The 25,403-nt window shown below is 43.6% G+C and overlaps 1 protein-coding gene across 1 annotated transcript; it reads left to right on the top strand.

Moving 5' to 3' along the window:
• The first annotated feature begins 9,560 nt into the window (after positions 1-9,560).
• Positions 9,561-23,952, top strand: slc6a19b (solute carrier family 6 member 19b). Its single transcript, XM_072680737.1, has 12 exons — positions 9,561-9,771; positions 16,671-16,811; positions 17,790-17,927; positions 18,151-18,332; positions 20,130-20,240; positions 20,534-20,646; positions 21,185-21,313; positions 21,770-21,926; positions 22,048-22,252; positions 22,346-22,505; positions 22,672-22,834; positions 23,761-23,952. Exons 1-12 carry the CDS (start codon positions 9,561-9,563, stop codon positions 23,950-23,952), a joined length of 1,902 nt encoding a protein of 633 aa, XP_072536838.1.
• The last annotated feature ends 1,451 nt before the right edge of the window (positions 23,953-25,403 follow it).

Here is a 25,403-nt window from a genome sequence, read left to right as displayed (position 1 = left end):
TACACTTGGTTTCATACAAACACCAACATCTTCACTCAGATGCTGCACATGCAACAATCACTGTAACTCCATCATCACACACTCCTCCTGTGATGCAGAGTCCAGCTGAAGCACTCCGGTCACTGCGGCCCTGCAGACCCGTCCTCAGACACTGTCCCCAGTCTGGTCCCCACACCTGTCACTGACCACTGATCAGCTGCGTCACACAGCGGAGTGGGTCAACACTGTTCACCTGATGAGCCGACAGAGTGGACTATCCTCTCGTCAAATGGAAATGGGTGTGGGTAACCATGGAAATAAAAGAAATGGGTGTAGTGTAACCACGGAAACAGATCCAAAGTAACCATAGAAATGATGGACATGGATGTAGTGTACCATAGACATGGATCTCTATTCACTATTAAAATAATAGTGTAACCATGGAAATTGGAAGATTTTAAGGAGACATGGATGTAGTGTAGCCATGGAAACGAAAAAATTGAAAAAAATGGGTGTAGCATAATCATGCAAACTGATGTAGTCCTCCAGTCCATATATACCAGTGGTGTAGCTGTACTTCAGATGGATGTTGATCAATCAGCCCATGTCATAATAACGCCCCACCTCCCCGCCCCCCCTCCCTACTGCGCTACGTCAGCACTGTGGCCCCAGACCTGAGGTCCGGCAGCAGCAGGCTGTGTTTAACGCAGTTACAGCGTGACTGGGTTTCTATAAGCGAACCCGGGCTGAGCGGGATGACATTTAGCTGCCGCCAAACGAGCGGAGCGCAGGCGTGGTATGTGTACGTGTTAACACGGAATACGAGCTCCTCTCCTGTTGTAGTGGACGTAGCAGGGCCTGTGGTCTCCATCCAAACACGCAGAGCCCAATTAGCGTGCTCATTAAAGTGCAGCAGCTCGCATGGAGGCGACCACAACAGCCACGCTGCAGAGGAGCCCTCGGGCTTCTGAGGCCGGACGGCTTTTCTGCAGACAGCGGCGAAAACAACGAGCGAGAGAGAGAGAGAGAGAGAGAGAGAGAGAGAGATGCAAAACCTCAGCTCAACACAACAATGTCTAAGGCTAATCCAGTCTGCAGCCACAGACGTGAAGGCCTAGCCTATATTTTACAGCATTTAACATAACTTCTCATTACTGGACTCTGTAATTTCGGCAAAATTCATGTGCAGGCAGAAAAGGCTTCCCGAAAAAAAGAGAGAGAGAGAGAGAGAGAGAGAGAGAGAGAAAGCAGCTGAGGGAAAGGCCGAGTTCAGGAAAAACAGTGTGTGTGTGTGTGTGTGTGTGACGTATCCCAAATGTGAAAAATACATTAAACTCAGCTTAAAAACAAGCAGACAGAGAGAGAGAGCGAGAGAGCGAGAGAGCGAGCGAGAGAGAGAGAGAGAGAGTGAGCGAGCGAGAGTTCTGCTAACTGCTGTACAGCAGCGGGCCGGTCCTTCTGTAGCCACTTCTGAGGCCACTTTCCATTTGGCAACTAATTCAGGCTTGACCTTTTGACCTTGTCAGCTCATTATCTGACCAAAACAGCTCCACGGCCTCGGTTCCGCCCACACGCACGACAGGCAGGTGTGCAGGATTGGTTCGGGCTGTCAGGCTCTGTTATTACTGACTCGTTCCCAAACTGCACTTTCCTTTTTCCTGCACTCCTGAAGCCCCGGAATGCCGCAGGGCTGAGCGCTCAATCACTTCAACCAGATTTTGGATGAGGATTTGATTGCATTCGGCAAAAGGAGCATTGTTAGTGAGGTCAGGATACTCATCCTAATCAAAAGTACTGGATGGAGCTCCACCACCATCATTCCAGAGAGCACAGCTCCTCCACTGCTCCACAGCTCCTCAATGCTGGGGGGCTTTATACCCCTCTAGCCCACGCCTGGCATTATTAGGCAGCATGGAGACAATAGGGTCATGATGTTGATGTGCTCCAGAGAGTCCTATTCTATTGGCAGTACTTCTTCTCTACAGGGAGTGTGTGTGTGTGTGTGTGTGGGGGGGGTGCAGCTTAAAGTAGCTAAATGCATTCATTAGAAGGGGTGTCCACAAACATTTGGACATGTAGTGGAGGTTTTAGTGTATCTAAAATATGGTAGGTGTTTCTGATAAAATGGCCAACGAGGTCAAGGTTTTCCCCCGGACATGTAGTGTGGTGCTGTATGTGAGATGCTAACACGGCTAATGCTAGGCCTCTACTTGGGGGTTTTCTTGGCACGCTTAAATCATGTAAAGCCGAGCCCACACGCCGCCTCCTTAACCCCCAACTGTTCCCTGTGACCACAACAGGGGTCTGACTCCCGCGGGGCCACGGTAGCAGCGCCGCAGCTGACAGATATAGGAGGCTAACAGATACGACTCCAGCAATAAAACCCAAACATGCTTATACAGCTTCCCAGCGCCGCCGCCGCCGCCGCCGCCGCCGCCGCCACTGCCGCGCAGCAGCCGGCACGCAGCCGGACCCAGCTAACCCCACACAGCAGCACGGTGGGGGGGGGATGAGCTCACACGCTAGCTGAGTGTTTAGCATCAGCCTGTCAGGGAGGCAGCTGGCCGGGTCAATCTGAAAACAATCCACGGTTGCCATGTTTGTTTGTTTGTTTGTTTGTTTGTCTCTAGAGACACAAGCTGCTTTGCTGTTGTTGTTTTGTATTACCCAGAGTGCCGTGTGGCTGAAGTGATGGCAGTGAGCTAAAGATATCTTGGGTGAATTTGCTGTTTCACTCTGATTCAGAGCTGCACGGTCAGCCCGGCGTCACACCAGACATACAGGGCCCGGCAGCTCTGGCAGAACCCAGAACCCCCTTGAATTCCAGTTTCCAATAAAGTGGCCAATAAGTAGGAGCGCAAGGCGGAAGATGGTTCCAGTGAAGTGGCCAGTGAGTAGAAGCACAAGTCAGGGTGTTTCCAATAAAGTGGCCAGTGAGTGGAAGCACAAGATAGTGAGTGGAAACACAAGACAGGGGTTTCCAATAAAGTGGCCAGTGAGTGGAAACACAAGATAGTGAGTGGAAACACAAGACAGGGGTTTCCAATAAAGTGGCCAGTGAGTGGAAACACAAGACAGGGGTTTCCAATAAAGTGGCCAGTGAGTGGAAACACAAGACAGGGGTTTCCAATAAAGTGGCCAGCGAGTGGAAGCACAAGATAGTGAGTGGAAACACAAGACAGAGGTTTCCAATAAAGTGGCCAGTGAGTGGAAACACAAGACAGGGGTTTCCAATAAAGTGGCCAGCGAGTGGAAGCACAAGATAGTGAGTGGAAACACAAGACAGGGGTTTCCAATAAAGTGGCCAGTGAGTGGAAACACAAGACAGGGGTTTCCAATAAAGTGGCCAGCGAGTGGAAGCACAAGATAGGGGTTTCCAATAAAGTGGCCAGTGATTGGGAGAAAAAGATAAGTGTTTCTAATAAAGTGGCCAGTAAGTGGAAGCACAGGATAGGTGTTTCCAATAAAGTGGCCAGTGAGTGGAAGCACAAGACAGGGGTTTCCAATAAAGTGGCCAGTGATTGGGAGCACAGGATAGGTGTTTCCAATAAAGTGGCCAGCAAGTGAAAGCACAGTGTGGGTGTTTCTAATAAAGTGGCCAAAGTTTCTGTTGGCTAAAGAGAAGATGGATGGGCTTGAGGAGGTAGTGCAGAAGCCTCAGCAGAACGTGGAGCCCCAGCAGACCAAAACATCCCCCTCTCTCCGCAGAGCTGGAGACGGGAGATAAATGAACACAGGTGCTCGGCGTACATGTGGAAAATATAAGCATATCAGCTATGCGGAGTATGCAAAGGCCCATAATCAAATACCCCTCTCGCTCCTCCACCGCTCGGCCGTGTGGATGCACTGCTCACATATATGTAGGCAGGAATTCCAGGGAAAGCCAGTAGAGAGAGCAGATGGATTGTGTGCTGGAGAAATCACAGCCCCGCTCTGAAGCCGAGGGCACGAGAAGCAGCTACTTCTAGGTATTACATCATCCTAGCGGGACTCGTCGGTAAACACGAGGTGACACAGGGGCGTCCGTCCACGGGTCAGATTACGCGGCCTGTTTTCAACACACTGCAAAATGAGCAAAGCAGTTTTCCTGCACACGATCTAAACACGCCTCCTCTGTGGGGGAATAACCACTGGCCACTTTATTAGAAACATAAGAAAAGTAAGAAAGCACAAGGTGATGACCAGGTGTTTCTAATAAAGTGGCCAGTGAGTGGAAGCACAAGATAGGGGTTTCTAATAAAGTGGCCAGTGAGAAAGCACAATGTGTGTGTTTCTAATAAAGTGGCCAGTGAGAAAGCACAATGTGTGTGTTTCTAATAAAGTGGCCAGTGCGCAAGCATATGGCCTGGTCCATTTTGCCTTTTTTACATCATTCCGTAAAAAAAGAACCATGGGCCTTATTTACTGAACATCTCTACCCCCCTGTCCTTCTCTACAGGGACTAGACAAGCTGTGTGTCAGTGTGCATTTGCACATCTGTGTCAGCAATGGCTGCAATTTAAAGTAGCTGAATGCGTTTATTAAAAGAGGTGTCCACAAACATTTGTCATATAGTGTATATAATACAGATAAGCATTCGAGGCATCCAGAGGTTTGAACACTGATCTGTTTGAGCAGGTTCCCTCAACAAGAAAAAGGTTCTACAGGGTTCTTTCACACATTAAAACAGTGGAACCCTTATCCGTGCTGCTAATCTGAAGAACACCATAAGCAAGCAAAGTAGCGAGATGTTTCCTTGAGTGATCATGAGTCTATAAACACCACTGCCTTTGCTAAAGAACCTCAGGAGAACCCTTTTTCGCACCAACCTATGCTGGACACCACAACTGAAGAACCCTGATCTACACAATACTAACAGTTGAAGCTTCTGCTGTGTACCATCGTGTCTGCATATCCAAGCAAGCCGATCCCACGCTGATGGCTTAACCCTCTAGTAAAAACATCTACGCAATGAACGAGTTCTCAAGTGAAAAAAGAACCTATTACATATTATCTAGCACATAGAGCCTCTGCGATCAGGCCTGAGGGGACGACTGTGGACTGGGAGACTAGGCCTGTGTTGGTTCTGTGGTTTCAGGCCAGTGGAGAAATGCAGCTCTCTAACCCACAGCAGCAGGAACTGTCAGAAACGTCACCCAGGTCTGAATATTGCCTAGAACCCCCAACATCTGCATAAAACAAAGGAGTGCTGGGAAAGTGCCGCGCTACAGTGGACGGCTCGCGAGGGCAGGAATTTCCCTCCAGTCCACCGGTCCAGTGTTGTGACGAGCCACGTGGCTCTCTGAAGGGCGCATTATGACTGACGGAGCTACGAATTAGGCGAAGGAATGACGGATACAGCACATGTCCAAATGTTTGTGGACACCCCTTCCAATGATAGATATAATGAATAGATCGACTCTGTGGATCAGCTACCCATGACCTACCTATTGGCACCATGCTAGTAGAGGGGTATGAAGAAGCCCCCTGGCACTGAGGAGCTGTGGAGCAGTGGAGGAACTGTGTTCTCTGGAATGATGGTGGTGGAGGAGCTCCATCCAGTATGTTGGGATGACTTGTCGGATAAAATCATGTTCATTGCCAAAAGAAACAATGAACGTGCGGGTGTCCCAATACTTTTGTCCATACAGTGTATGTTATATAATAGTTATAATTATCTTACAGCAAACCTCAAAATGAGAAATATCAGATATTAAACTCCAGACGATTTGGAGCAGTGGTGTTCCAGAGTCATGGTTCTCAGACTCCAGGAGATCCTTGATGTTTCTCAGAGCCAAAACAAAGACACTGGGGACTGGTGTTCCAAAGCAGCTCCTACACCGTCCCACTTTGTTGCTATGTGGTTGCTAAGTAGTCTTCTATGGTCTCCTAGGTGCTTGCTAGGATTTCTAAACCCCCGTTCTAGAGGAACCCGGCTGGACGAGCCAATGACAGCTGTGGGCTCCTGAGCTCACTTCTACCGCTTGGTCCTCAGCTGCCGGACATTCCACCCTACCACAACGGCACCACTCCTAAAACCGGCTCTGGGAATTAATGCTTTGTTTATGCGCTGAAAAGGGACTACAATTAGGCTGCAGGCAGACAGTGCTTTGGAACGTCTCGAGCAGACACAGCCAGAGGTGTAGGCCCAGAGCGCCTCGGCCTTCTGACTTGGTCTTCTGTCCTTCTCTGATGCTTAGCACCTGTCTTGGAGATGTTTGACGGTACGGATCTCCAGTTTTCACCGAAAAACGACAACAAAGCAATACAAGATGCTGGGCTGGAGGAGCGAGAAGGTTCGGGTGACATCATGGCATGGCAATCCCTACACTCAAACCTCACTAGGTGCTGGAAAGTGTGTGGAGAACCTTAGTTTTCCAAGAATGACCGACACCAGGGTTCTTCTGCTGTCGTCTTTGGTGATTTGGTGGCACTGACAAGGGTTCTACATGGTGCTGAAAAGGGTTCAAGGTTCAGGTTCAATCAGATGTTACTATGAGTTGACCTGGTTCTACAAGCACAGCTATGAAGAACCCCTCAGATAGGAGCCAGAAAGGCCTCACGTATGAATGCAGGACCAGGAGGGCCCATGTACACTGCATACAGGGCCTCGATGGGACCTACAAACCCCCTCAGAGCCCATACCAAACTGTGTTAGACCCCACATCCCCAGAACCTTGACCTACACAATCCTAAGAGCTGAAGCTGGTTTTGGTGTGCATCATCGTTGTGCAGATCCAAGCCCAGATTGGTTCTGCCTGCATGAACCCTGCAGCAACTAAACAGCTTCGACTCAACTTCTCCTGCTGGAGCTGCTTCTGTTCGTCCACAGAATGGTGCAACGCTGCGGCCAAGCCAGAAATCCCTACATCAGCTGCTTCTGAGCAGGACTATAGACTATAGACCTGAAGGTCTGCTACAGAGTGCACCATCATCTCAGACCACTTTCAGGCTCCAGCAAATCAATCCATCCAGGACCTACCTTTTGTGGCGCTTTGAGGAGTCTGTGCACCCCTGCAATCTGGTTTATGAGTGGGATGTCCTCTCTGAAGGTGAACAGAGGAGGTCTGGTGGGCTCTGGGAAATTGGTGCTGTTGAATGGATCAGTATCATCTAGGAACTGCACCCTGCATACAAACGTGGCCATGATACATCCATGCAAGTGGGTTTGAGGAGGTAAACACGAAGAGGAAACTCTTCAAACTCTTCTTTCAGAACCTTTCAGAACCCTCAGAACCTTCAGGAGAAACGGAGCGGTCCTCCTGCAGCCCTCCAGGACTAAACGTCCAGTAACGTCCAGTAATGTCCAGCGCTGGCTGCCAGCCTCCAGTAAGCTCCTAAGCACCCCTAAAGATGAAGGGGCCGTCTGAAAAGTCCCCAATCAGACACTCCGTCCGACCTTCTCGTTTCGCTGGTCCTCAACTTTGCGTCTTCAGTGGTCTCCAGGACCCCCCGGCAGTCTTCTCTCAGGAGGAGGGGCTGCAGTGTCCAAGGGCATAGCGGGCAGGCGAGGTGCTGAGGCAGACGGGACGGTCAGGACAGCTCCAGCGAGTCCTGATGTCTGCAGCAGACTGCTCGCTTCAGAGGAGCTGGAGGACTCCCTCCTCCTGCTAACAAAACTGCGAACCGAATCAGACGAGCCGATTCGCTGAGTCGAACGCGCTTCGCAGCCGTCTGAAGCCTTGTTTACTGCGCGTTAAAAGCTGAAACGCTTCGGATCACGAGTCTGTTCAGTTCAACTCGCGTGGCAACGTAGGACTGCACTTTAATTAAACTTTATTAAACTTTATTATTAATTAACTCGCTGAATCGGGTGGAAGATTCTCGCAAGAGTCAGACTGCAGCAGAACTGAGAAGTAGCGGAGACTCCTGAGTGAATCTCTAGTTTCAAACTTCGGATTAGATGTAGTTCGGTTCTAAAGAATCGGTTCAATGAAATGAATCAAAGTTTCCCATCGCGGCGCGGTGGCGATGCTGCCTTTCTACAAGCTGCAGTTTGGCGCCACCTAGCGGCTAAAGCAGCGGCTCTCCGGTGGCAAGAAGGGCTGGGATAAAATAATCTCCCCCCAAAACAAACAAACAAACAAACATACAAATAAATAAATAAATAATTTGAACCTGAATTTGAGAATGTCTCAGTATATGGTGGTGCCCCCCCCCATCGCACCGTGCCCTCCAGCTGTATGTACTTCACAGGTTCCCAGCCAACATGTTCAAATGGGGCTCACATGGATGGAACGTGGGCTAGGTGGGTTCCAGGTGGGTTCCAGGTGATTAACCGATTGGGCCCCCATTGTTACAGCCCACCTTAATCTCACATGGGTCATATCTAGGCTGTACATGTGCCGTGTACAACCTGGATAGGGCCCTCTGTTTAACCCCTGCTGGTCCCACCACTGACCCCGGTGGGCATCCATATGTGAGACCAACGTGGAACCTGAGGACAAAGCTTTCTGGTTCCCCGTTGGGCTCGGACATAGATAGAGCTGGCTGGGTGGCCTCTGACCTTTAGGCTTTAACATAGTCAGTGGGACACGTTCACTAAAATGTGAATATTTACCCAGAAACACAGCAGAGTGGTCTTTGGTTCTATGCAGCACCAAGAAGGGTTCCATACTCTATGTGTCCATTAGTATGTGGACATCTGTTCCTTCTGGAAAGGCTTGCTGGAACATTGCTGGATCAGCCCACTGCTCAGTGCTGGGGGTCTGTATACCCCTCCAGCCCACACTCGGGCCTGACTGACCTTAGGGCCGTGTGCTCACGGCTGCTCCAGGGCGGTCCGTTTTACTGGCTGGTTGCTTTTCAGTGGGGATTATACAAGCTGCCAGCACTGGCTGAACTCACTCATTGCAAAGGCTGTCCAGATACTTTTGGACAGGTAGGCCATACATAGGAAACTGCTGCAGTGGCTCCTCTACTTACAGGAATGAATTCTCCAGCAAATGTTATCACCACCTCTCGGCAGCAGGGGGCAGCGTTACAGTGATGAATGGGTGGATTTGTGAGATCTGGCAGTTTGTTGGCAGTCTGTTCATAGATTAATCATTTTATTGATTATTGATCATGATATTTTTGCTGCTTTTTAACAGAGTAAATGTTTAAGGGTTCTGTTCGCTGTGTGCTAACTGACTGCAGCCCTGGACTAGAGGAGTAAACCCGGTGCTGAGGGTCCAGACAGACAAATTGAAGGGGATGTGAGTGTTTATTCATCCTGCCCAATAGAACAGTATCTAGAACCGATCCGTTCTGAGTGGTTCAGTGCTCTCTTACTGTCACCAGTGAATGTTGGACCCTCGTTGAAGTCGTCACCGATCCTCATCTTCATTTATTAACCATTTGGAAAAATACAGTAAGGTGTGTGTGTGTGTGTGATAATACGCCTCAATCATTAATAAGACATTAACAATTGTCACCCATCCTCGGCTTCAGTCACGCCTGTGCTTCCCCTTATCTAGCTGACAGGGCAGTTCCTGTCGATGGAGGGAACGCGCTGGGGGGCTAAAGTTCACAGTATATATCCACCCTACCCAAGCGCTCCCAGCGATCTCCTCATTTACCCTCCAAAACTCCAGGCCTCATAGGTACACACGCACCTGAGAATGGGCTGGAGCACGAGGCTGAAGATGCCTAACCCGGGCCTGGACCAGCGCATCCTGAGCCATGCCCAGCTGGAGAGGCTGGAGGTGGAGGAGGCAGGAGAAAGGCCCAAATGGGACAACAAGGCCCAGTACATGCTGACCTGTGTGGGCTTCTGTGTGGGACTGGGGAACGTCTGGAGGTTCCCTTACCTGTGCCAGAGCCACGGTGGAGGTGAGTGTCTTCTTACAGCGACCGTTTAGAGCAGCGGAATTTAGAAAGAGGTCCAGTAAGGTCCAGTTAGAGTCCAGAACATCACACTGCTGAAGCTGTAGCAGAAGCATTTGTAAAAATAAGGATAATTCGTCTCATAGCCTTTAATATTGGCCATGGTTCCGGAACATATACTGGTCATACTGGTGCAGAACTTTCCCGATGAAACCGAGCCGCCATGTGAATGACCTCTCCTCTGACCGGCTCTCCTCTAAGTTAGCTTCTTTAGTTTTAGCGCAGGAGCTACGAGGCTACCGGTACTGGAAGCTGATATCCACCAGTTAGCATGTTGCTAACTCATCACACACTCGCCCGAGCCTCTTCTACTTCGACTTACTCATGTGGTGACTCATGTACTGTTGACCATGTATGTGGATAACAGTAGGTCAGGATACAGCTGACTACTGACACTGTGGCCAAAAGTATCTAGACAGCTCTTTTAAAGTGTGAATCCAGAGGACACATTGCCATGGTCCTAATCATGCCCAATGCCTAGCATGCATCTAATACATTTGGAGTGAGCTGGAGTGAGCTGGAGTGAGTTGGAGACTCACACCAGACTAACACCTGACCTCAATGATGCTCTCACTCTCCTGTGGCTCAATGCAATCAAATCACAGCAGTTTTCTAGTTTAATTATTAAAACTGACTGTCAGCTGTGGGGTAATACATACCCCTGTACCCTGTGTTATGAGTGTATGTACCACAGGCCAGTTTTATACAGCATGGGTTTACTGCTACTTACAGTGTTTTGCCCTGTTAAATACTTTACTTTAGAAATGGTGGAAGTAGGTTGCCTATTAATAATAATTAAAATTATATTTTTTGCTGAAAATGTAAATCATTTTAGTAAAATAGTAAAACTTTAGTTTAGTAAAAGTTCTAAAATAAGTAAAAGTACATTTTTGTAGCTGTATGTAAGCTGTCATCATTCCCAGATTATATGTTAGCCTCTACATGGGTCTAGACTTGGTTCTAGTGGTTCTAGACTTAAGCTGTCTTGCCTCAGGAGGCCAAAGAACAGTGGTTATGGGGCGGGCCGAGAGCCAAAGAATATATAAATAAAGACAATAATATATATATATTGTATAATATATATGTATATATATTATATATAATATATATTATTGTCTTATATATACATATAAGACAATAATATATATACAAAAATATATAAATAAAGACAACAAATACATTTTAAAAAGAATTCTTCAAAAAAGCTAATTTGTATATGTTTTTTTATTTTTGCAAACCTGAAAATAAGCAACATTTTAAAATGTATAATTAGTATATATCTCGCTGGGGGAGGGAGGTGGGATTAGAGGACTTTCTGGTTGGCCAAACCAAAATCGTTGTCATGGTCCAACTGTCGGGCGGCCCTGTTCTCAAACGAGATGTAAAGCAAAGTCAAGACCTGGTGTGAGATACTGGCTAAAAGTGCTGACTGGTATCAGAACAGCTGTTTTAAATTATTACATTAATGTTATTTACAGAAACATAAGACTTCCAATTCCAAATGATCAAGCCTCAAGAAACTCAAATTCATGACCTTCTGGTATTTCATCAATTTCCTTAAGTTTCATTTTAAGGAACAATCAGCCAATAAACCTTTAAACCCCTCAGTGAACATTTCCTGTCTGATTGGGAGAGCATCCTGGACAGGTTTCAGAAAGCTCAGTTAGTTGGAGGCTTTTCAGGTTGTTTTCTTTCACAGTAACTAAAGTTAATAATTATAGTTCACTGGTATCTGCTGTCTTTGGTTAAACAGGCAGGCATAGAAATATACACTCTATCAATACGGGTTCTATAGAGGACAGAACAGAGGTTCTTTCACCCCTTTAGCGCTACATACAGTTTTAAAAGAAACCTTACAGGAGAAGTTCTAAAACATGGAGAACAAGACTATACGGATCCGTATGGCTCTTTGGGTTGTCCTATAGCGTAGAAGTGTTTAGAATATGTTTACAATCTTAGCAAAAATGGTTCTTTGACTCATAACAATAGTGGAACCCATTTTGCTGCTACATAGAACCATTTGAAAGTTTTTTAAAGCAGATGGAAAGTGGGTGGGAGCACAAATCTGGAGTGCCTGGGGGTTTCTGTAGAACTACAGCAGGTATAGTTCTAAATAGAACAACTTAAGAACCCTCAAAGAACCTTTTCTATGATGCTCTTTCACTTTTACCAAAAATGATTTGACATAGTCCTGAACAGTCTTCTTTGACCTGTAACAATAATGGAACTACTTTTCCACTTTTGTTCTAAAAACAACGTCTACAGGAGGATTTCCCTAAATCCAAACTATTTAATAGTTATTTCTGTTGATATGATTCTATATAGAACCATTGCCTTTACTAAAGAACCCTTAAAGAACCCTTAAAGAACCCTTAAAGTCTGCAGCAGATTTACCTAAATGTTGAAAATAATTTTGTTCTTAAATAAAAAAAGCAATAAATATTAACATTTCTGTCTTGTTAAGTTATTCTGTTTCAGAATTAAGCATAAAATCTAAATAAATAAATAAATAAATAATATTCCTGTTTTCTGTAAACTTCTGCACCCAGTTTTGAGCACCACAGCACCTGGAACACCCTTCCTTATCCGAGCACGCTTTCCTAATTCAGTCAGAGATTATTAAACAGGTTTAACTGATTGTTTTTTGCAGAGTTTTTGCTTTTCCCATCAGTTCGTCGGCTCGTACAGTGAAACCTTTAAACATTAAGCAAAAAAGCTGATGTATTACACATTCTCCATGTTAAGATGCCAAGAATGTGTGTTACTCAACAATGATTAATTTCACACGTGTAATGTGATACGATTAACAAAATTAATTCATAAATGATGTTTTCTTACAGTAATTCCATATGTGAATGTACCCTGACCTGCACAGTCAGTACAGTACACATGTCTTTAGATGTGATTAGAGATTATAAGCAGATACTAAAATATCATTTCCTTTAAGAAATCCAAACAGCAAGCATTTTAATTTAGCCATAGTTGTCATAATAAAATTCCAACCGGGTTCAAAGATCATAATAATAATATCACTGAACATCACATAATATACAGATTTTCTTCTGCAAAATACATCACAAGTTTTGAATGTAGCAGTCAGTTTGTACAGGTGGATTTGTTCTGCTTTGTGACGTTTATGTTTATTTGAAATTCATATTTATGAGCTGTTCACTATAATCCTGTTGAAACATCTCATTGTGCAATAAAATTAAATTAGTACAATATAAAAGTATCGGTTCTGATACTGAGAGATTACTTTAGGGTTAAAAGGAAAAGCAATATAATTATATAACAGTAATAATTTAATTAAAACAATAAACTCATTGAAGTATTAAGTTGCTATCTGTTGAGGAAAGTGCTGGCATTTGAGATGATTGAAGTTGAAGTTAATTTAATGGTTTACTAAAGTAAATGTGTGGGTTTTGAGCTAATATTCATAACACGATGGCACGTCATTTCACGTTATAGCTCACTTTATGGTTCAGTTTTATTTTTTTATTTACTATTTAAAAAAAATTAACTAGCAAACTTTTTAGAGTTCAACTAGCCTAGTATGAGGGAATGCAGAGAAATTGCTAAATTTGCTAAATTCAAATACCCTTTAAAATGCATTTTTAAGTATGTTTATTGGATAAATACAGAAATGTTGCTGAAATTTGGTTTTACAGAAATTCTTGATTTTCTAAATAAAGATAGTTAAACTACTTACCACCACATTAAGTACATTTGAGAAGGTGAACAACTTTTTTTTTTTTTAATGTATAACCATTTCAGTCTCACGCCCCTCTTTGTGTGATTTACCACCCCAGCAGCAATTTCTGTAAGTGTTTTACTCCAGGGCTTTGTTCAAGGCTAACTAGAGTGTCTGAAGGGTCACAGTGAGTGAGATTTCTTCTCATGCATTAACTCAGCCCCGACGCAAATGCCTGACATAAGCGTCTGCTTCAGAAACCGACTCTGCAGCTGGACGTGAGTTGTGTAGTCTATTGGTAGAACCGGTTTGAAGAATTTTTGCTGCACCTCAACAAAGAAAGACAAGGGGGTCATTGGATTTGTTTGGCAAAGTGAAATTACGTGAACATTTCATATTTAGATATTTATATTTAGATATTTAGATATTTCTAACACTTATGTAATTGCTATTACATTTTGTGTCAACGTAATTTCACACAGGAATTTAGTTTTAGTTTTAGATGTCATAAAACTAAATTGTGTAATGAATATCATTTAATAACTGAATTTATACAACAATTTAGCTTGTAGATTGTTTAGTGTTTTTTTTATGGGGTTTCCCACTGAACACTAAAATATACTTAGAATTTGGGTAATTAGCTGTTTATATATCATAGAAAACCATTGCAAAAACTGAAAAAATATGAATTCTGAATCTAGCATTAATGAGCATGTTATGAAGTTGTAATGTACAATTGTATGAATGTGTTATGTGGACACAACCTTCAAAAAGCCAGTTCTGGGGTATTTGCCAGGCCTGTACTTGGCCTCACAGGTGGATTCGGTCTGCTTTGAGCCAATTATGTTCATTTGAAATGGCTGTTTTTGAGCTGTTCACTATAATCCTGTTAAAATATGATATCTGAAATGAATGCAATAAAAAAATATCTGTTCTGATGCTGAAAGAACAAATACAGGCCCAACACCTGTACTGAAATCACATACTTTTACAACACTGACTGAAACTGCTGACGAACTGCAAACCTGCTGATCAGAGCTTTTGGAAAGTCAAAGCTGAGGTGAGAAACGTCACAGAGGCTGAAAGGCAGTAATGTTTCCCACACGTGGGTCTGAACCTGTTCCATTTTTTATCTCTGAACATCTAAATGCGTTCCTCTAAGCCTTTTATCACCTGTGCAAACACACCTTAATAAAAGCCCCTGGAGTGACTCACATGTTTCTGGCAGTGTGATAAAACACCACCCCGGAAGATACTGCCTGTGCTGTGGTCAGGCCGATACACTGAGGGGTCACGGGGAGGCTGATAAGAGCTTGGGATCAGGGTCTACTAAAGGGAAAGAACGCGGCAGTACGTCAACTCACGTGTGCTGTGAGGAGCATTTGATTGCATTCGTTTCCAAAAGAGCATCTGAGAAGTTCTGGTTCTGATGTTCTGGATGATTCTGTTGGCAGTTCTGCCGGTTCCATCATCACTCCAGAGAACCCCACAGCCCAGGGCACAGTGACCTTCGGGTCATGTGTGCTTCCCGTTCTATTAGTAATGCTTTTTTTTCCACTCTGTTCTGTACACTACATGTCCAAATGTTTGTGGACACCCATTCTAATGAATGTAGCATTCAGCTACTTTAAGCTGCAACCATTACTGACACAGATGTGCAAATGCACACACAGAGTAGAGAAGTACTGCCAATAGAATAGGACTCTCTGGAGCAGATCAACATCATGACCCTATCGGCTCCATGCTGCCTAATAATGCCAGGCGTGGGCTAGAGGGGTATAAAGCCCCCCAGCATTGAGGAGCTGTGGAGCAGTGGAGGAACTGTGTTCTCTGGAATGATGGTGAAGGAGCTCCATCCAGTACTTTTGGGATGAGTTCGGGATGATGAGGAGGGGTGGTGATCATCATCCAACATTCTGACCTCACTGATGCTCGCTCTTGTGAATGCAATCAAATTCTCACAGCAATGCTCCTCCAGAATCTAATAGAAAGTCTTCTTCTCTGGACGGTAGAGACAGTTACTCCAACAGAAGTTACTCAAACAATAAATGAACAGATGTCCACATACTTTTGTCCATTTAGTGTAGCTAAATTTACTTATCAGAAGAGCCGTCTGAATACTTTTGGCTACAGCTATGGATTTGAGCACTGGTATGGGTAGTCTTGTAGCTTCAGTTCTAAAACTGGGAGCCCTTGTGATCTAACCCATGCTTGGTATTGGGCACAGGGACCTGATTGTCATTCTACTGGTCAAGGAGTACCAGCGCCTTAAAAAAGGCTGTCTGAATACTTTTGGACATACATTGTGTCTTACCTTCCTTACATCTCACGCACTGCTGCTCTGTAGCAACTGAACATCCTTGTAAAGATCAATAAAAGTTATTATCTTATCTCATCTTGGTGTAGAGCACCTCTCCTCTGCAGGTCAAGGATGCATATACATAAACCTATTAATTTTATTGGTATTATTGTTGCTAGACGACGGCACTATTACTGCATTTCTGCTGAAGCTGAGGAAGGACTTTCGTCCCAAATATGCATAGCCAGGGTCATACTGAGTGACCTTTGAGGCCCTGAGCAAACTATATAAAATAAATAGAGGTGTTTGGAAACCACTCTTCCACTCTGCAACTTTCCTAAAACCTTGTATCTCCATTTTTGCCTATTCTGATTTTTATTTGAAAGTAAGTTTTTTTGTATCAGAATTTTACAATGAATGGACCAATAGAAATGCTTAAAAAGGTCTTGGAATATTCGTTTTTACATTGACTTCCATTGAAAGTTCAAAAGGTTTGTCAGGTGCACATCAGCCATAACATTAATACCTCCTCTTTGTTGGTACAGCCACTGTCCATTCTATCAGCTCCACTGACCATACAGGAGCACTGTTTAGTTCTATAGGTCCAGACTGTAGTCCATCTGTTTCACAATACATGCATGCATATACATATATATATATATATATATATATATATATATATATATATAAACCTTTACATTTTAATTAGGCTCTTGGTTCACTGGGGCCTTACACAGGTGTCTGCCTACCTGGGACAACCCCTCTGTGTGGCTGCTAAAGGTTCCTTTAACCAGATGTCGATCATTTCAGGCATAAGATGTTTACTGGGGTGTCCTGTTCTCTCGTCCCCTTCAGGAGCGTTTATGATCCCTTTCCTGATCCTGCTGGTCCTGGAGGGAATCCCTCTGCTTCACCTGGAGTTTGCGATTGGACAGCGACTGAGGAAAGGTAGCATGGGGGTGTGGAGGTCCATCAACCCCTACATGCTCGGAGTAGGTGAGTAAAAGCACCTACAGTCAGTGGTCAGTGACAGTGTCTACCTGTAATTAACTCTATATAACATTAGAATAAACCCACGTACACATAAAGTCAGTGGTCAGTGACAGTGTCTACCTGTAATTAACTCTATATAACATTAGAATAAACCCAAATAAACATAAAGTCAGCGGTCAGTGAGAGTGTCTACCTGTAATTAACTCTATATAACATTAGAATAAACCCAAATAAACATAAAGTCAGCGGTCAGTGAGAGTGTCTACCTGTAATTAACTCTATATAACATTAGAATAAACCCAAATAAACATAAAGTCAGTGGTCAGTGAGAGTGTCTACCTGTAATTAACTCTATATAACATTAGAATAAACCCAAATAAACATAAAGTCAGCGGTCAGTGAGAGTGTCTACCTGTAATTAACTCTATATGACATTAGAATAAACCCAAATAAACATAAAGTCAGCGGTCAGTGAGAGTGTCTACCTGTAATTAACTCTATACAACATTAGAATAAACCCAAATAAACATAAAGTCAGTGGTCAGTGAGAGTGTCTACCTGTAATTAACTCCATATAACATTAGAATAAACCCAAATAAACATAAAGTCAGTGGTCAGTGAGAGTGTCTACCTGTAATTAACTCTATATAACATTAGAATAAACCCAAATAAACATAGTCAGTGGTCAGTGAGAGTGTCTACCTGTAATTAACTCTATGTAACATTAAAATAAACCCAAATAAACATAAAGTCAGTGGTCAGTGAGAGTGTCTACCTGTAATTAACTCTATATAACATTAGAATAAACCCAAATAAACATAAAGTCAGCGGTCAGTGAGAGCGTCTACTTGTAATTAACTCGTAAATTAATTATATATTTAGTCACATTGAGTATTATATTTTGTATTTAATTCTATTCTGCTGAACACTGAGAAGTCATCATTGGGGTTACTGACTGGACCACTGCTTCCCCCCCTGCAGGCATTGCGTCCATGTGTGTGTCCCTGTTGGTCAGCCTGTATTACAACACCATCATCGCGTGGGTCCTGTGGTACTTCTTTAACTCATTCCAGGATCCTCTGCCGTGGAGTCAGTGTCCCGTCAATGCCAACAGGACAGGTAACACAGCCGCAGGACAGGGAACTATGGGTGGGTGTGTCTGGGGAAGACCTGAGGAACATGAAACATCTTCTCATGTAATGTAGTGGAACCTGTGGTGCTATGTCAGAACCTTAGGTCTGATGAGATGCTGTTGAGATGTTATGGTTCTAGATATGTAACTATTGCCTTTAATATTGGACAAGACCAGGATGAGGATTCATTGAAGGTGTTCTGTTGTCAGGTTTGGAGTGGGAGTGTGAGAGCAGCTCCCCTGTGGATTATTTCTGGTACAGGAAAACGCTGAACACCACCACGGTCATCGACGAGTCTGGAGGTCTGCAGTGGTGGATGGTGCTGTGTCTGATTTCAGCATGGGCGGTGCTCTATGTCTGCTGCATCCGTGGAATAGAGACCACTGGGAAGGTATGGTCAGTAATGTCTTCCAACATTGAGGGCGCAGCGACATCGAGCTGCACTAGATGGTTCAAATGGTACAGATGGTTCCTCAGTTCATCCCAAAGATGTTCATGGAGCTTCTTTACTCTATCTAACCCCAAAGGAGATCAGTGGAGCTCCACTACTCTAACTCATCCCAGTGGTGTTCAATATAGCTTCGCCACTCCAACTAATCCCAAATAGAAAAAAGCTCAAAACGAGGCCAACAGAGCTTCATCACTCCAAGTCATTTTGAAGGGCTTCATTGAAGCCCCAAGCCTCTAACTCATCCCAGTGGTGTTCAGTGGGGCTTTGCCACTCCAACTAATCCCAAATAGAAAAATCAGTGGAGCCTCATCTCTCCAACTCATGCCAAAGGTCTTCAGAGTGGACATGCATGTAATTTCAGAGGGGTTCAATGGAGGTCTATATCTCTAACTCATCCCAGAAGTGTTTAGTGGAGGTTCCTCACTCCAGCTCACCCCAACTATGTCTAATGGAGCTCTAACACTCCAACCCATTCCCAAGAAGACCAGTTTAGCTTCTTCACTTCAGAGAACACATCCCCTGCGCCCTGATGAATTCAGCTCATACAGCACACTACACTGCAGGGTGGAAAATAACCGTCTTCCTTCTTCCTGTAGAAGCCAGTGATTGGTAGGTGGAATTAAAGCCAGATCAGTTATCAGTGTTTCCAGAAGAACACTGATAGAAGGTAATAAAAGTGTGGTCATTAAGGCATTAATCCAGAATGAAGCGTCCACTGGATTCTTCTACGAGTCTTGATGATTATGCTTTAAAACATGAAGCTTAATAAAGTCTATAAATGCCCATGCCCTCACGTACTGAACGCTGAACAGTGCTCACTGGTTTATGTGGAACTTAAGCCTTTTACTGCACACTGTGAGAGCAGGGTTGTGTAAGGTCTGAGCTCATAAAGGGAGCTGGAACACCGCAGCTTTTTAAGGTTTACAGCCCTGTGTAGGCAATTAAACAGGCTGGTTCACAGTCTTCGGTAATAAAGCTGAGGTTACGGCTGATGAATGAACTCTGAACTCAATCAGCAGCTGGTTCTGAATGGCAGAGTGATAGTGAGTAAAACGGATCCTGATTCATTCTAAAATCAGAACACCCGAGTGTAGAATCCCAGAATTCACTCCCACACCATCAGAGTCTGATCCTGGAGGCGTCATAGCAGATAAACTTTAGCCTGGCTCGTTCTCACTGTGAACCAAAGTGTTCTCTAGATGTGATGGTGGGTCAGGAGTGTACTGTAGATGTGATGGTGGGTCAGGAGTGTACTGTAGATGTGATGGTGGGTCAGGAGTGTACTGTAGATGTGATGGTGGGTCAGGAGTGTACTGTAGATGTGATGGTGGTCAGGAGTGTACTGTAGATGTGATGGTGGGTCAGGAGTATACTGTAGATGTGATGGTGGGTCAGGAGTGTACTGTAGATGTGATGTTGGGTCAGTCAGGAGTGTACTGTAGATGTGATGGTGGGTCAGTCAGGAGTGTACTGTAGATGTGATGGTGGGTCCAGAACATACTGTAGATTTCACTGGCCATAAGTATATGGATGCATATATTCTGACGTGTTTAGGTGGGAAAGCTGGTCTGCTTTAAACAGTATAAAACTGAACTAAATTATTAAAGTTATTAGACGGTTACAGCGCCCCCCTCAGTCTAGTACAGTTAACCCTGCCTATGGGGCACAGAGCAGCAAGCAAAGTTTATATTTATCATCAGCGTTTAGGTTACGAGTGGTGTTCTGTGTGTTCTACAGGCTGTGTACGTGACCTCAACGCTGCCTTACGTGGTCCTGACCATCTTCCTGATCAGAGGACTCACTCTGAAAGGCTCCATCAGTGGAGTCAAATTTCTCTTCACACCAGATGTAAGTGTTCATTTACAGCAAATATGTATTGAATTATGAGAAATTAATAGTACAGATATGTGCTATTCTCTGAACCATGACCATGGATGTGTAGATTAGTACTTTCCATTAAACACTAAAACTTTCACTTCTACTCCAGTTCAGTCCTTTCTCTCCTGATCTTCTCTGGGCTCAGGCTGATGGTGTTGGGGTGGTGTATCTGGAGTGCTTTACTGTAGATCAGCTGCAGTGTTTTATCTGTTTTATTGTGTGTGTGTGTGTGTGTGTGTGTGTGTGTGTGTGTGTGTGTGTAGCTGAATGAGTTAGCGAACCCAGCTACCTGGCTGGATGCAGGTGCTCAGGTGTTTTATTCATTCTCGCTGGCATTTGGTGGTCTCATTTCCTTCTCCAGCTACAACTCTGTCTTGTAAGTCCTCAGTTCTGTATATATATATTAATATAGTATTGAAGTATGAAGCTCTATAACAATAATATCTAGTATGAAGCTCTATAACATTAATATCCAGTATGAAGTTCTAATAACATTAATATCCAGTATGAAGCTCTAATAACATTAATATCCAGTATGAAGCGCTAATAACATTAATATCCAGTATGAAGTTCTAATATCATTAATATCCAGTATGAAGCTCTAATAACATTAATATCCAGTATGAAGCTCTAATAGCATTAATATCCAGTATGAAGTTTTAATAACATTAATATCCAGTATGAAGTTCTAATAACATTAATATCCAGTATGAAGCTCTAATAACATTAATATCCAGTATGAAGTTTTAATAACATTAATATCCAGTATGAAGCTCTAATAGCATTAATATCCAGTATGAAGCTCTAATAACATTAATATCCAGTATGAAGTTCTATTAACATTTAACAATGAGCAGTTTGTGGTTCTGTTCAGTATGAGGTTCTGTTGTTTAGAGGTTCTGTTGTTCTCGTAGTAATAACTGTGAGCAGGACGCTGTAATCATCTCCATCATCAATGCCTTCACCTCTGTCTTCGCTGCCACTGTCATCTACACCATAATCGGCTTCAGAGCCACGCAGAGATACGACGACTGCCTGGCAGGGTATGTACCTTCATCTAATGTTCCTGCATGTGCTTCAGTCCATGTTCTAGATAACAGAGAGTCAGGCAGTGTCAGAAAGCGCATTAGCAAGTCTGTTACTCCACACGCTCTATGGTGGTCTGGAGCAGTTGTCATGGTATCTCAGATGGTTCCTCTGTGGTTGATGGATGACTGCTTTGCAGTCGCTTAGCAGCTGGCAGTTGTAGTGCAGTTGCTAACCAGCTGCTATGTCAAGTGGTTGCTATGCTGTTTTTCATGTTGCTGGGTGGTTGTTATGCTGTCCCAAGTGTTTCCTAGGAGGTTACCAGCTGGTTTTTGGATGTCTGGTATGATGCTGCTAACTAGTTGGTTAGCCAGTTGCTGGGCTGGTGGTAGGTGGTTGCTATGGTGTCACAGGTGGTTGCTAGGATGTTACCATGGGCCAATCTTTACTAATTTGCTTCTTCTGTCCCGCAGGAACATCCTGACTCTGCTCAACACGTTTGATATAGAGGAGGGAAACATCACGGAGAGTAACTACGACTGGACCCTGAGCACCCTGAACACCACCTACCCCGAGATCTTCAGCAGCCTTCAGCTAAAGACATGCAACCTGAACACTTTCCTCTCTGAGGTACCGCCAAGAAACACCTGCTTTGTGCTATAACTGGCCACTTTATTAGAAACACCTGCTTTGTGCTTCATCTGGCCACTTTATTAGAAACACCTGCTTTGTGCTGTCTGTCTCTAATCAGGGTGTGGAGGGCACAGGCCTGGCCTTTATCGTCTTCACTGAGGCCATCACTAAGATGCCCCTGGCTCCGCTGTGGTCCGTCCTGTTCTTCGTCATGCTCTTCTGCCTCGGCCTGTCCTCCATGTTTGGAAACATTGAAGGAGTGCTGGTTCCCCTGCAGGACCTGAAGGTGTTCCCCAAGAGCTGGTCCAAAGAAACCATCTCAGGTACTGCGCTCTGGATCTCTGGTTTTTGGCTCAGAGAGGCTGGCGTCAGTGGAGCTAGAGCCTGAAAGTGATTTGTGATAATTGTCTCTCCAGGAGTGACCTGTGTGGTGTGCTGCTGTATCGGCCTGATATTCGTCCAGGGTTCAGGGAACTACTGGCTGGCGCTCTTCGACAATTTCGCTGGATCCATCCCTCTCCTCATTACAGGCTTCTGTGAGATGGTGGGAGTGGTGTATGTCTACGGTATAGACAGGTGGGTGAAGACAGAACTCTGTTGGTACCACAGGGCGTGCCGGTGGGCACAGATTTGCTGTAGGTTGATTGGATTTGATCCTTCATTTACTCCGAGAACATCAACAGCACACGTCATTTGAACATGGGGTGCCCAAACTTTTGAACCGTTTGTTCTGTGTGTGCAGGTTCAACGAAGACCTGGTCTTCATGATTGGTCACAAACCCAACATCTTCTGGCAGGCCACCTGGAGAGTCATCAGCCCCCTCATCATGCTGGTCATCTTCCTCTTCTACTTCGTCACCACCATGTCCAAGGAGCTCTTCTATATCACCTGGGACCCTCAATCGGTGAGATTACCCATGATGCCATGGTCTGTGTAGCACTAATCTGACACACCAGATCAAGCTGATCAAGGTTCTCTAAGAAGACTGACCGGCTGAATCAGGTGTAGAAGACTAAAGCTAGATGGTCAATGGTGATGACCACGCTCTCACTCCCAGCTTTCATAATCCAGATCATAGAAATGGAAGTATAGAGTGTTCTGAGTGCTGATCAGCCACCTGAAGAACAAACTACACCACTGATATATACAGATATATGGACTACACCTGTTTCTATGGTTACGCTATGTTGATTCCCATGGTTACACTAACTTGGTTTTAATGGCTAACCACCAACCATTCCCAGGGTTACTCTACACTAATTTCTTTGGTTAGCCAACACCTATTTACATGATAAACACCCAACACCTATTACCATGGTTACACTACATTTATTTCCATGGTTACACTACACACATTTTAAAAGTTGCACTACATAAATTTTCATGGTTACACTAAACACATTTCCATGGTTACACTACACACATTTTAATAGTTACACTACATACATTTCCATGGTTACACTACATCTATTTCCATGGTTACACTACACCCACTTTAATAGTTACACTACATCCATTTCCATGGTTACACTACATCAATTTCCATGGTTAAACTACACACATTTTAATAGTTACACTACATCCATTTCCATGGTTACACTACACACATTCCAATGCTTACACTACACACAATGTAATAATTACACTACATCAGTTTCCATGGTTACACTACACACATTTTAATAGTTACACCACACACATTTCCATGGTTACACCACACACATTTCCATGGTTACACTACACCCATTTTAATAGTTACACTACATCCATTTCCATGGTTACACTAGACATATTTCCATGGTTACACTACACCTATTTTATGTGTTACAGGATAAATTTCCCACTCTGGAACAGAAGCCGTATCCGACGTGGGTCTATGTGATAATCTTCCTCCTGGCTGGAGTCCCGAGCCTCGCTGTACCAGGAGCTGCTGTTTTTACAGCCATCCGGAAACGCTGCTGTTCAACTGCTGGTGGCGCGGAAATGACGAGCTCAAGTCAAGAGAAAGCTTTACCCCTGTGAATTTCTAGCAGTTTTATTTTGCATATGGGACACATTGGTGTTTTTTCCTTTACGTCACTGTAAAGGAAGACATTGTGGGACATTGTGGGACATTATTGCTCTTTTCCTCGTTCATGTTCACTTGCTGTAGTTTAATTTTTCACCATTTGGACATTTATCCCACTGATACTGCACTTTCTTGCATCCCTATTTATTAGATTATGTGAAGATGGATTGCATAAATCTATATACCAACCGTTTATTTTCAGGTTCTAGACAATGTTTATTTATGTAGGCCATAAGAGGCATTTTCATTATTTGTAGTTGAATTTGAACATGCTTATGCATTTGTAAAAAAATATACATTCTCTAAACTGTGTGTTTGTCTGTGAAACTGTGTATAATTATATAACATTAGAATAAACCCAAATAAACATAAAGTCAGTGGTCAGTGAGAGCGTCTACCTGTAATTAACTCTATATAACATTAGAATAAACCCACATAAACATAAAGTCAGCGGGCAGTGAGTGTGTCTACCTGTAATTAACTCTATATAACATTAGAATAAACCCAAATAAACATAAAGTCAGCGGTCAGTGAGAGTGTCTACCTGTAATTAACTCTATATAACATTAGAATAAACTCAAATAAACATAAAGTCAGTGGTCAGTGAGAGTGTCTACCTGTAATTAACTCTATATAACATTAGAATAAACCCACATAAAAATAAAGTCAGTGGTCAGTGAGAGTGTCTACCTGTAATTAACTCTATATAACATTAGAGTAAACCCAAATAAACATAAAGTCAGTGATCAGTGAGAGTGTCTACCTGTAATTAACTCTATATAACATTAGAGTAAACCCAAATAAACATAAAGTCAGTGATCAGTGAGAGCGTCTACCTGTAATTAACTCTATATAACATTAGAATAAACCCTAATAAACATAAAGCCAGTGGTCAGTGAGTGTCTACCTGTAATTAACTCTATATAACATTAGAATAAACCCAAATAAACATAAAGCCAGTGGTCAGTGAGAGCGTCTACCTGCAATTAACTCTATATAACATTAGAATAAACCCACATAAACATAAAGTCAGCGGGCAGTGAGTGTGTCTACCTGTAATTAACTCTATATAACATTAGAATAAACCCAAATAAACATAAAGTCAGCGGTCAGTGAGAGTGTCTACCTGTAATTAACTCTATATAACATTAGAATAAACTCAAATAAACATAAAGTCAGTGGTCAGTGAGAGTGTCTACCTGTAATTAACTCTATATAACATTAGAATAAACTCAAATAAACATAAATTCAGTGGTCAGTGAGAGTGTCTACCTGTAATTAACTCTATATAACATTAGAATAAACCCACATAAAAATAAAGTCAGTGGTCAGTGAGAGTGTCTACCTGTAATTAACTCTATATAACATTAGAATAAACCCAAATTCACATAACATCAGCAGTCAG

This window comes from Salminus brasiliensis, chromosome 5 (assembly GCF_030463535.1).
Source record: "Salminus brasiliensis chromosome 5, fSalBra1.hap2, whole genome shotgun sequence".
Lineage (NCBI taxonomy): Eukaryota > Metazoa > Chordata > Actinopteri > Characiformes > Bryconidae > Salminus > Salminus brasiliensis.
The sequence above is the reverse complement of the archived record's forward strand: the minus strand, read 5'-3'. Positions and strand labels throughout refer to the sequence as shown.